A 12,432-nucleotide genomic window follows, 5' to 3' on the forward strand; every position below is an offset into this window, starting at 1 on the left:
ATTGGTGTTGGAAAGGAGTAGAAAGAAAACTGAAGAGAGATAGATGGAAACTTTTTCGAAAAATATTATCTTAAATATTTTACTTGTTTTAGCATAAAAATAGTGGTTCTAATTTCAATTAAGTGAACTATGGACCAAACGATAAACATGTCGTTTTAAGCTTACATTGTACTTGAAAAAAATATTCTTCAAAATTATATATTGTTACGAATGTTTTTGTCTTTGGTCTATCAAGAGGATCCACTAAATAACATGTCAAGATTAAGATATCTTGATATATCAATTAAATCTGCTTTGTATCAACAAACACACAAAAACAAACATATGTTAATTTTGGTCCAGCTATTTGTTGTGTATGATCTTCACTTTTAGTTCAATTTGAGTAAAAGGTTGTTTAACCTAGGACTAATAAGTATTGTTAATTATTGGGATGTTTGAAGATGAGATTAACATTTAATGTTGCATGGAGCACATATAATGTACCTTTAGCTCAATCAGACACATGAAGAGTGTCATCTAAGTTTGAAGCTCGTAACAAAAGAAAAAGATTTGCAACAAATATTTTTTCTATTCAAATATACCCTTTTAAGGAGAAATACAAGACAATGATCTTGAAATGTTGAAATGTTGTTGAAATTTAAGCTTAAACCCTTTTATAATCATAAAAGCTTTTTAAAAATGTTAATCCATTATATACATTGAAAGATGTAGATCCTTTGTATAGTGAGCAACCTATTATCATTTAAATAACATCTTTTTTAAAACCTTATTTATTTAGCTAAAAGTTATTGTTGTCTAAAAAATATTTTCTTTTAGCTATGAATGCCTGTGTTCCAAAAAATACATAGATTATTAGTTAGAAGTATATGAGTTCAAATAATACTCAAATTGTTTTAGCTAGAAGTGATTGACACGTTGCAACTTCAGTGATAGTCAATATAGTAAAACTTAATTAGTTGATCGAGAATCAAATGTATCCTTCATTATCATAAGAACCAATATAAAATTTCAAGCATAAATCTTTCTTTTCCTTTATTTGTTGTTCATTACATATTATCCTCTTACACTAACAAAAGAAAAGGGGTTTTATGAACTAAGTTTTACAAAAGTTTTTAAAAAATTGTTTGCCATATGAAACTATCATTTGACTATGGATCATCATATGATACTTTGCAAAAATTTCAAAAGATTTAGATGCAAAACTCAATTTTATCTTCTTATACATTTCATATGTTTTCACATTTCTACACCAATTTTACAAAATGATTACATATTCTTCAAAGTTTTAACGTTCTTCTACAAAACTTTCTCTAATGATATCTACTTTAACCCATGGATAAGATATAAAAATTCCATTTATATAGACGAAACAAGAATCAATAGGGAGAGTTTTCACGTGCCTACATTGAAAGAATGAGATGTTTTCTTTGCAAAAGAATGCATATGGATGGAAACAACAACCAAGAAACAGAAAAAAAACCCAAAAAGCTAGAAATAATGAAGAAAGAAGTTGGTGTGAGAGAAAAAGTTGACCACACAAGAGATTCAAAATGCAAAATGAGTATGAATATACTCGGATGAACATGGGTCGTCGCAACTCGAATGAACATGAGTTATCTCGACTTAGATGGACATTGACCTATACCAACTCTACTCAACCTGGGCTCATACCAAATCAGATCGACTTGGCTCTAAGCTAACTTGGCTCCACTTAGGGTGCTCAAACTAACTTCACTCGACTGACTTAGGTTGACTTAGCTCAACCTAGGCTCTAGTATATTCGAGTCAACCCAACTTCACCTAATTTTGATCGATCTAAGATTGACCTAAGCCTAACCCAAATCAATTGCACATAGGTGTACCCTAACTTAGATGAATTTGGACTCACCTCAACTCAACTGAATGTGGGTTTTCCCAAACTCAACTTGACCTAGGCCCTAGCCAACTCATCTTGACCTTGGTTTGTGCCGACTTGGCTGGATTCAGCTCGTTTAGGCCAATTCAACTTGACTCCAAGCCTTGTTGACTCAACTTGACTCTAAGCCTTGTTGACTCAACTCGACTTGGATATAGATAGACTTAGCTTGATTCAAATTGAATTGGTCTTGATAAGGCTAAGCCAAACCTAGTTTTGATCAAACCAGGACCAACCTAGGCCTAACCCATTTACTGAACGTGAGTCAATTCAGACTCACATGAATATGGATCTGCCCTGACTCGACTAAATGTAGACTTGGTTCGACTTGACTCAACTTGGGACCAAACCAACTTTGGATGACTTGAACTTGGATCGACTCGACTTGACTTAGCTATAACCTAACTTAGCTCGACCTAAGCTCCAGCATACTTGGCTTAACCTAGACTTGCACCAATTTGTTGCCTTGGTTTCGATCAACTTGACTTGACTTTGAGCAAGGAAGAGTCAACCCAACCTTAGAGGATCTTGACCTAATGTTATCTTACTTGGGTTTGGTGTGATGTACTATTTCATAACTTGAAACTAATCTTGTTTAATATAAATTAAAAAAATGTTTTACAAATATGAAATGAAAAAATCTTAAAGGACTTTGACAAAAAAAAATAACATCAAGATTCTCTACACAAGATAATCAATATTGATATTTTTTAATTTTATCAATTATTTGATATTTAAATAGTTTTTATTTTAAATTTGATGGTAATTGAAATAATTTATTTAAACAATAAAATTAAAATTTACCAAATTTGAATTGTCTTATTCAAACAATATATTTGAAAAATAAAACAATTTAAAATAATATTAATTCAAATTCAATATATTTAAATACCTTAAAAATCTATCCAAATACAATACATAGATTTAGGATTCCTAGTCAAAATAATGTTTGGTTCCTTCATGGCCATAACACTCACAAATCAAGAATATTTTTTAGGCTTTCTTACGAAACCGAAGTAATTTAAAATTAAAATTACTAATATAGCATAACTTTTAAGAAAATTATAAGTATTGATAAGTTTTCTCATATTCACCCGACTTTAACATGAAAAAAAATTGTTGTAGGATTAAAACAATTTTGTCATCATCAAATAAAAGCCACTGACACGACTTTAACGTGAATAATACCTCAATGAATTATCTATCTATTTCATGCGGTAAAAAAGTAAGTTTTAAAATAAACTTAAGCAAAGGAGTTTGGACATTATAATTATCCTTCTTCCTTATATACCATGTTCTAATCTATATTATTTATGTCTCATCCTATTATCGATTACAAGCCTATAAAATTATGTAATCATCCTATTATTGATTACAAGGCTATAAAATTATGTAATAATTATCAATATGATATTTAAACCTATTAATAATTTTACTATTTGTAAAGTATCTTTAGAAAATTAATAAGATAACTTTTGTATATAATAACTTATTGATCAATCACGAATAGAGCGGTCTACGTATTTTTTATCTAATGTGAAATGGTCGGTCAAACCATAAAATTAAAAATAAAAATAATTATATTAATATAAATCAAATAATTACTGTTTGATACATGATAAAACTAACATTAATTAAAAATACATTAAAAAATCTATAAATAGAGATGTAATATTTAGATAATTGATAAATTACTATACATATAATATTTCAAGTATTTAGGAGGAAAGATAAAACTTAATCTAAACTTAAAATTTAAAATAATTTTCGAAAATAGACTTAACATCCACCCTAAACCAAAATAACCTTAATATATTACTAATGAAATAATTAATAAAGTCGAATTTAAGATGGATCCATTGGTACTTCAAATCTAAAACCAATTTTCTTATTGTCGAGACTTAACAGGGTTTAGTACATTAACACTTTAGCTATCACGAGTTATGTATCATCATTGAAGACAGAAAAGTGGAAAGAAAAATCAACCAAGGGTCAACACTTTTATTAGGTTCCAAGAGAAAACAAGAAATTAGCTTAAAGACATTTTGCTATAACAATTCCAATTCTTGGTAACGTAAAATGTCACGCACCATGGAGTGGGCGGCGAGGCCGGAGCACTTAGGAGGCATTCCCAGAAAACTTGTCATTGCGATGGTGGGCACCTTTGCCAAAACGGTGTCGTCTTTTCTCAACACCACCTCCGTTCACAACGCCGACACCCTCCTCCGCCTCGTCCGCTCCAGACCCCGCCGTGTCCCACTCATCACCATTAGCAATCACATGTCCACGTCAGCACACGCTCTCTTCGTTTTCTTTTTCTTTTTCATTTTCTTTTTTATGTTTACCTGTGAATGAAAATGGTGCAGTTTGGATGATCCGGCTATGTGGGGTTTTAAGGGTTTTCCCATCTTTGATACTAAGTTGGCTCGATGGGTTCTCGCTGCGGAAGATATATGCTTCAGGAATGCCCTCTATTCCTATATTTTTCGGGTTGGTAAGTCTACTAATTTCACTTCCTATTTATTGTATTTCTGTAACAATGACATCTGGTAATTGACAATTTATTGAATTGTTATTTCTTCTGGACTGCTCTTGCAAGGAAAGGCTATTGTCATTTCCCCAACCTTTGTATATTTGATCAATTTCTTTGAATTGACAAAAACAAAATTGGTGAAAGCACTGTTGAATATATCAAATTTGTTTGATCAAATATTAGGTTCTTTCTTTAACGAATCTAATCGCAGGATATTTAAAAGTCCCTGCCCAATCGCATTGTGGTGACTCTGTTGAAGTCCTTTTGTATGTTGTTTGGGTTTAACTTTTTACACTCTACAAAACTCATGCAACCATTTTTTACATTCCGGAAAGGGTATTAAGGAATTTAAAACAGGGGGTGCAGGTGAGTTTTGCAGGGTGTATAAAGAAATACCCTTGTCTGTTCTTTAATTGCATAGATTTAAGTCTGTTTCACTTCACTAGGCTAACAAAGTTTTTGGATTAATTGGAAGGTTAATGTGATACTTTACCACCATCTATTTTGTTTGATTGGGTTGAAGCTTATAATAAATTATTCATCAAAATAGGCTGAAAAGTGTATCTAGTTCTTTTTATGAAAAAAAAACGGTTGTTTTGCTGTTTCTAACATGGTAACTTGCACAGGGAAATGCATACCTATTACAAGAGGTGGTGGAATTTATCAAGAGCACATGAATGAAGCTCTTGAGCGTTTAAATGATGGAGAATGGGTATCTATGTAACATTTAGTACTCACCTCCCTTTCAAGCTTAACACTTCTGTGATGATATTTTGGGTAGTTTGTGTTAAGTTATTGGTTATTATGACCTTCTAGGGTTGTTATTGTACTCTTATCATTTTGGATGATGATTTTAAATGGATTACAAACTTTCCAAGTCATGTTTACTCATGATCCTAAATGACAGATGGTTGTTCAATTTTCTTGTGGTTCAAATGTTTCGATCGTATACACAAAATGCCAAAGATAGTAGTTGAGAGGACTAGAGGGAGTTAGTTACTGAGTAGCACCCAAATGCCATAGCAGAATGCGAACAATTATACAGGGAGGTTAGTTAGAGGAGAAAGGATGTAAAGATTGTTCTCTTGTTCAGTTACACACCAAGGGAAAGCTTTACTCTTGGAAAGTGTTAGGAAGTAGCTATGTTGTACTTTTCTGTTCTTTTTCTTCTTTTACCCTTTTATGCTCTGAAGCTTACATAAAATACAACAAATATCTGTCTGTCTTTACATTAAGCTCTAGATGCGGATTATTTTATTGATGATGGCCATGGTTGTTGTGACTTGCGATTCAGCTTCATATGACGAGTGACTTGCAGATTTATTAAAACAAAATCCTAAGATAGTTTGTTTAGATAGGTTTGGTATTGCGGTGAAATTTTCTTGATATAATCGGCAGGTCCAAGTTTGTGTGTGGATTTTATCATATGATGCAGCTTTAGTCTGCAACCACATTAACTGCAGCTGGCTTTTGCCTGCAATGCAGTACCCCCACTGCAATCATGGCGGCAACTTGTAATTTCAATATACAGGAAGTTAATGTTTCCTAGAACATGCATATATACAGGGTAGAAATTAGTTTATTCATGGTAATAATAATAGTAATGGTTTAGGAGTTAGGAAACTGATTCTAAGGTTGTATAGATGTTTTCTGGATTGAGAAGAACTTTTAATTTTCTTTTTTATTTTCTATGATTATTTTTGTATTGAAGTTTTCAGTTTTTTCATTGAAGATCAAATCTTAAACCAAACCTACTTCTTGTTGGTGATTTCCTGGATCACCAAAGCTTCAGGAACCATTCTCTGCTGTAGCACATAAGAAATGCTCTAGACTGCAAATTGATTTATTTATTTTCATGCTATGCTTGATGCATTTTGAGCTGATTTGAAGAAGGGGATGGAGGAGTAAGAATGGGGATGAATTCCTATTTACTTGATTTTCCAACTGGATCACTGTAAATCAGTACTGGTTGATGGAAGTCGGGCTTGTTTTTCTTTTTATTTTATTATTAATACCAATCCTCATTTCTGGGTAAGCAGTGTTCAGAATGAGTGTTTACTTTTATGAATATAAAATCACAAAAGCATAAAGATGATGTGCCTCTGATTTAGGGAAAACATTTATTACGAAACATTTTCTTTTAAGCCAAATTGAACATAAGCTTTCTTTTCTATTTTGTGCAGAGAAGAAAACCAAAAGACCAATCATCAACAGAGCCTGTTTTACTTAATTTTTACATGCAATTATATATAAGGTTAATAACGTAAATTGGTATCCCAAAGTCATAAGAGAACTAGTTTCAGAAGTTCTTTAAAACTGGTGCTTTAATTGAGTAGATGCTGGCACATTCTGTTTCACACCCAAATGGGGAGTTCATTTTACTGAAGTAAAACTAATATGTCATTTATGAATTTGTCATGGCAGCTGCATACTTTTCCAGAAGGAAAGGTGAATCAAGAAGAGGCACCTATAAGGCGGTTGAAATGGGGAACTGCTAGTCTAATTGCTCGAGCACGTATAACTCCAATCGTATTGCCAATTATCCATCATGGTTTTCATGAGGTAAGTCAGAACTTCTCTGCTTTCCCTTTAAATTATATATCCTACTACATTTCTAGTTATGTTTTCTACCAAAGTTGCTGCACTGTCAATTTATCTAGTCTGTTGGAATAAGAAAGCCTCTGTGATAAGCTGTCTCCAGTTGTTAGACATATTTGGGACTGAAGGATTTATATCCTCCAGATGAACAACACTGTCTTGCTAGGAAAACAGTTTTTATCTACTAGCGAATATGTTGCAAAGTAGCCATTTAACTGGAACTATGAAGATAGCAGTGAGCATTCATCGATGTTTCAAGGACTAAGTGATTGTTAAAAATAAGTGGAGAACATGACTTGTCACCCTCTAATTATACGTCTACTCATTCTATGTTTGCTCTGTCCAAGACTTCTTTTCTCATGCTTGCTTCCATCTCTAGGCTTTCACTATACTATATTTATAAATTGCTCCTAACAATGTTCATGTTTTAATATCAATTATAATCCTATTGATTATATATCAATTCTTGTATTATCATTAGCAAGAGAAAATTATTTATACATAAAATTGTAGTTATTGTCTTGATCACTTGCAATAGTGGTCTTGTAGTGCTGTAGCAGCATATAGCGGTCCTTGTCTGTTACAAAACTTTCATAAAGTGTTTTTGGGATCAGTGTTGAAATCTCTGACATCACATATTTTCACATACTATACTACTGCAACACAATTCCAATGGGTGGTAAAAGTCCTCATTTTGGCCCTGTTTCAATGCCATTTTTCAGGTAAAAATGAAATTTCACCCCCTTCTCTGTCCTTCGAAAATTTAGGATTTTCCCCACTTTCCTTCCGCGTGGCCTCTATTTCCCGCTGCTAAACTTTGAAGCTCGCCCATCCCCATCACCAAGAGAAAGTCTTCTCTAAAGTAGTTGTCTAGCAACTGCAACTTTGTTGTGTGACTATAACCTCTTTCGAGTTCAGACACATTGTCTCTGTTTGTGGCCACGGTCCATCTCTTGAGGCAATGTTCCAGTGTTCTCCGGAATCTGAATGATAGTAGAGTGACTTGTTAAATGTTTGAAACTTTAAGTTATATCATTTTGTTGACTTTTGTTGTTATCTATTCATATGTTTTGCTCGAGACTTGATGTATTGTTACTTATCCGTGTTTGAGACGTAACTAACCACGATAGTAGGTAGAAAGATTACCCTCAACTCTCACAGTAAATCAAAAGAACGGTAACTTAATGAACTTCTTTCATTGATAAAAATATCGGAAATTAAAGAAAGCAAACAATAACTGAGAGCATAACCTCCTTCAGTCACTAGGGAGCATAACCTTCTTTACAAAACTCAATAATCAAAAGCATGACCCTAACAATAGCTTCTACTAGCCTTATTTATACTAATTATTTCCTAAATAAAATATTTCCCTAGAATAAAATCTTTCCCTAGATTAAAATATGAATATTGTTCTAAATAAAATATTTCCCTAGAATAAAATCTTTTCCTAGAATAAAATATGAATATTGTTCTAAATAAAATATTTCCCTAGAATAAAATATTTTCCTAGAATAAAATATGAATATTGTTCTAAATAAAATATTTCCCTAAGATATATTCTTATTTACTATAATTATTTCTAAATATTTTCCGCCTATCCCAAGTGTTGTCCTAGTTAGGATAGTCACTCTTCAACTAATCGGGTCCAGTTCCCATTCGGTTCCAGTTCCCATTCGGTTCCAGCTCTTCACCGCCTTCCACTGTTCGGCCTGACCTTTCCATGTCTTCTACCGTTCGGCTTTCTTCCCCTTGCCTCCTACCATTCGGTGCCCCCTTGCCTCCTACTGTTCGGCTCCCTTCTATTCTATCACCCAGTATCCTATCATGTATCATGTAGGTCTTTCAGTTGAGTGAAGTTTATTCAGATTGCTTATTGCAGTTGTACCCAAAGTAAGGGTTTTTACTTAGTGGTGAATTAACTGAATTCTTATAATTATGACTCTCAGTTCTCCATTTCTAGAGTGCGGCAAGAATGAAACTGGGTTTCTATAGGTTGTGGTGTTTCTACTTATCCACCCAGAGCTGTCTAGTTCTCTTTTCTTATTTTAGCTTTCTGGGCACATCAAGACTGGTGCCTCTTTATTCTTAATTCCTCTCCATAAAATCATGAATTTTGACTTTTTTTATCTACTGTTTTTGTTTTTATCTGAGTCATTGAATTGTGGCTTGATCAACTAAATATCAAGCTCCTACACGCTTTTGTCGCTTGGACCTGGGGTGCATTGAGCAGTCCAAGCTTTGTTTGCCCAAGTGCTGATTCCCTTATCACTATAACCTTTGTCACCTTGATGCCCACTCTTCAACCAATTAAGCACAACGCAAAATTTGTGATGTCGTTGAATGTTTCCCGTCAGTTCAGACTTAAATGAGCCTGTTATTCTCTCTGTTCAATATGCCATAAATGGCTCCCCATGGTACTCTTCATCTTTTGGTCTCTTGGGCTAGGCTAGAATGGATTCAGTCCCACCTGTTGGCTGATAGTTCGGTCTTCGGGGGCCATAGATGAACAATATGTGCATAGCATTTTTGGGGCCACGGATTCACTGTATGAAGATTGATAGCTTTGTTTAAAGTCGTGAGAATTCTTTAAAGGATAAAGATGAAGATTTCAGTATTCCTTCTATAATTGATAAATTTTCATAATTTAATATTATATTGGCCAAAAGGCACACTATTAATATCTCTGCATTACGGGAGACTTTATTTGCATTAAGCAACTGTCTTATTGTTACTAGTGATGCATATTTGTAAATTTGAGTGATTTTGTAGATTTCTGACAGACTTCTTTCAGCAATTCTTTTATTATACAGTTTTTACATTACTGTGTCTTTTGTCCCAATGATGTCCAATAGTAAATAGGCAAGCTTCCTCATGGTTTTCTTTCTTCATGGTTTTGGTCTATATAATTCTTTTGGTAGTTTAATAATTGAACAGTTATTATGTTTTATGGTGTATGCTTATGCTGAGTTCTGGTTATATTTCTAGGTGATGCCAGAGAAATATATGTTTGGTAGACGACCTCCTTTACCATTATGGAATAAGAAAATTGACATTATTATTGGCGATCCAATTGAACTTGACCTTCCAGCAATGAGGCAAAAGGCTATTTCCCAATCCCGTAGTGAGTCATTCCCAATTGTTGGATGGCCCAGCACTTGTGATGGTTTGGATGAAGCAGCACAAAGATGTTTCTACGCCACAATTTCAGAGCAAATCCACGCTGCAATGGAGAGATTAAGGTGTTTTGGTAAAAGTCTTCTGAAGTCATAGGTAGGTTTGAGTCAGAGATTAAGGTTGTTTTAGATATTGAATCATTCTTTGTTGTTGTAATTTATGGTTGAGCGAGAACTATTCGGCTTCTTAAAATTAAGTTTCATTCATTCAATAGAAGTTTTGTAGGTAGAGATGTACAGCCAAAAATTAGATGGGCTTGTATTTCAAAATCCACAGTTTCATTCTAAGATAAAAATTTGGAGTCCATGGCAACTTTTGGTTCCGTATAATAACATGCATGGACTGTGATCTTTGGCATTTTAGTAGTGTCATTATCACCTAGGACATTTCTTTGTGTAATGCACTATATCCTAATCCATGGTTTCATTCCATATGATGTGTCTGCCGTATCGTCCGTATTTATTTGTCCACATGGTGCTGGTCCTATTTGGTTTGCTTCCTTCTTATGTTGTCCCCACCACCACTCTCTCTTCTGCTAATACATTTACTCCTAAGAGCGGAAAACAAGGGCGGACAGTATCATTCTGCTTCAGAGAAATTCGAAATTTTGTTAGCAGAAGATACAACCTCAGGGCCTTCAGGTAGGGTAAGATAAATTAAACTTACAGTCAATATTATGCATGACCTAGTTGAGATTTGGAATCAGTTTATATAAATAATATCTGTCTTAACAAACACTTACAAGACAAGGAAATAAATTACTTTTAATAAATTAAAGTTAACTTAACGAGACTTACAGAAAAACTTTAATGGATAGGAATTTTAGCAATTATAAGAAATTGAAATACATGATATTTGAATTATTTGTAACTTAATTTTTTTTACTTTTTAAATAGTTTATTTGAAGGAAATAATTACAATATTTTTTATTTCAATTTTTTTATTTTAATAAAACAATTTTTTTAGACAAAGTTCTATTTCAAATATATTTGAATAATTCAATTCTATATTTCAAAATTGATTTAGTTTGTTTTGGGTCAATTCGCTCTAATATTTAGTATAGGTTGATTCGACTCTATCTTTTGGGTTAACTCGTATTGGCTTTTGATCCGAGTTAATTTTTGATTCAGATCAATTTAGCTAAGTTTATAATCTAAATCGAGTCAAGCAAGTTTTTAATTCATTTTGTTTTATTTATTTAAAATGTCTTTTAAAACAATTTTTATTTTAATTTCTTTCTAATTATATTATCTGAAAAAGTCATTTTAGTATAAATAATTTAAAATAATAAATGAATTATGATTCTAATTTATCTCTAAAAGAGAATTTCTAACTTAAGTTATATTAGTTTACTTTGGCTTTTGAGAAAAAAGTGAAGTGTTTCATCCTGTTGATTTATTTGCTATTAACGACAAATATAAAAAGTTACGCAAAAACTGAGTTGTCGTAAATGTGGTTTGAAAATATCTGACGTAATTATATTTGTCTTTGCAACAAGGAAAGTTTGATATGTGGATCATGGAAGGAGATTGTGTGCAGATCTCAAAGTTTTACTTTAGATTATTATTTTCATTATTATTATTATTATTGAATCCTTAAATAATTGAAAATAATAATAGTGAACACAGCTTCAGATTTGAGTATTGTACATAATAGAATAAAATTGAAAGCACGGATGAGCGTTTCGGTCGGTATGTGGGATCAAAAGATTGTCTGAGTAACAATTATTTGTAACTTTGTTTAATATTCCATAGATCTTTTTAAAAATAGAACAAGCATCTTCGTGTTGTCTGATGTTATACTCTTTTGGAAAATTAAACCCTTTCCAAGGTCAGAAATAAATCTATAATTTTTCTTAGGTATATCTCGGATGTTGATTAATAATATTTTGGATATACATAAATCATTTTCCTAATTTTATTAGTTTGATGTGGTTCAATAAAGAGGATAGCTTCTTTTGTTTATTATACATTTTACAACTTGAATCTACAGAGAGTTTGGTCAGTATTTGGCCATGATTTATTTGTTACCACAAATGGTGTAGCATTACACCTTCAATTGACATGATGTATCCACAACAATCTTGTATATTAGGAAATAGCACTTTCTTTTATTTATTACTGTTCGCCTTTTAAAAATTTATTGATAAGAATAAGTTAAATTATTCTGTAATTATTTACACTATATTAGATATTTTATATTATTATATATA

At 32.4% G+C, this 12,432-nt stretch overlaps 1 protein-coding gene across 3 annotated transcripts; it reads left to right on the forward strand.

Moving 5' to 3' along the window:
* Nucleotides 1–3,884: 3,884 nt before the first annotated feature.
* On the forward strand, nucleotides 3,885–10,653 carry LOC108324794 (N-acylphosphatidylethanolamine synthase). 3 transcript variants are annotated; one of them, XM_052871514.1, is made up of 5 exons: nucleotides 3,885–4,203; nucleotides 4,282–4,409; nucleotides 5,075–5,160; nucleotides 6,873–7,010; nucleotides 7,769–8,370. In XM_052871514.1, the coding sequence occupies exons 1-5, from the start codon at nucleotides 3,995–3,997 to the stop codon at nucleotides 7,811–7,813; spliced, it is 606 nt and encodes a 201-aa protein (XP_052727474.1). In that variant the 5' UTR covers nucleotides 3,885–3,994; the 3' UTR covers nucleotides 7,814–8,370. The 3 variants fall into 3 exon arrangements, with proteins under 3 accessions (XP_052727474.1, XP_052727473.1, XP_052727472.1); XM_052871512.1 differs by lacking the exon at nucleotides 7,769–8,370 and adding an exon at nucleotides 10,032–10,653 and having other exon boundaries at nucleotides 3,887–4,203; XM_052871513.1 differs by lacking the exons at nucleotides 5,075–5,160; nucleotides 7,769–8,370 and adding an exon at nucleotides 10,032–10,653 and having other exon boundaries at nucleotides 4,282–4,405.
* The last annotated feature ends 1,779 nt before the right edge of the window (nucleotides 10,654–12,432 follow it).

The sequence above is a fragment of the Vigna angularis genome, chromosome 1, assembly GCF_016808095.1.
Source record: "Vigna angularis cultivar LongXiaoDou No.4 chromosome 1, ASM1680809v1, whole genome shotgun sequence".
Taxonomy (NCBI): domain Eukaryota; kingdom Viridiplantae; phylum Streptophyta; class Magnoliopsida; order Fabales; family Fabaceae; genus Vigna; species Vigna angularis.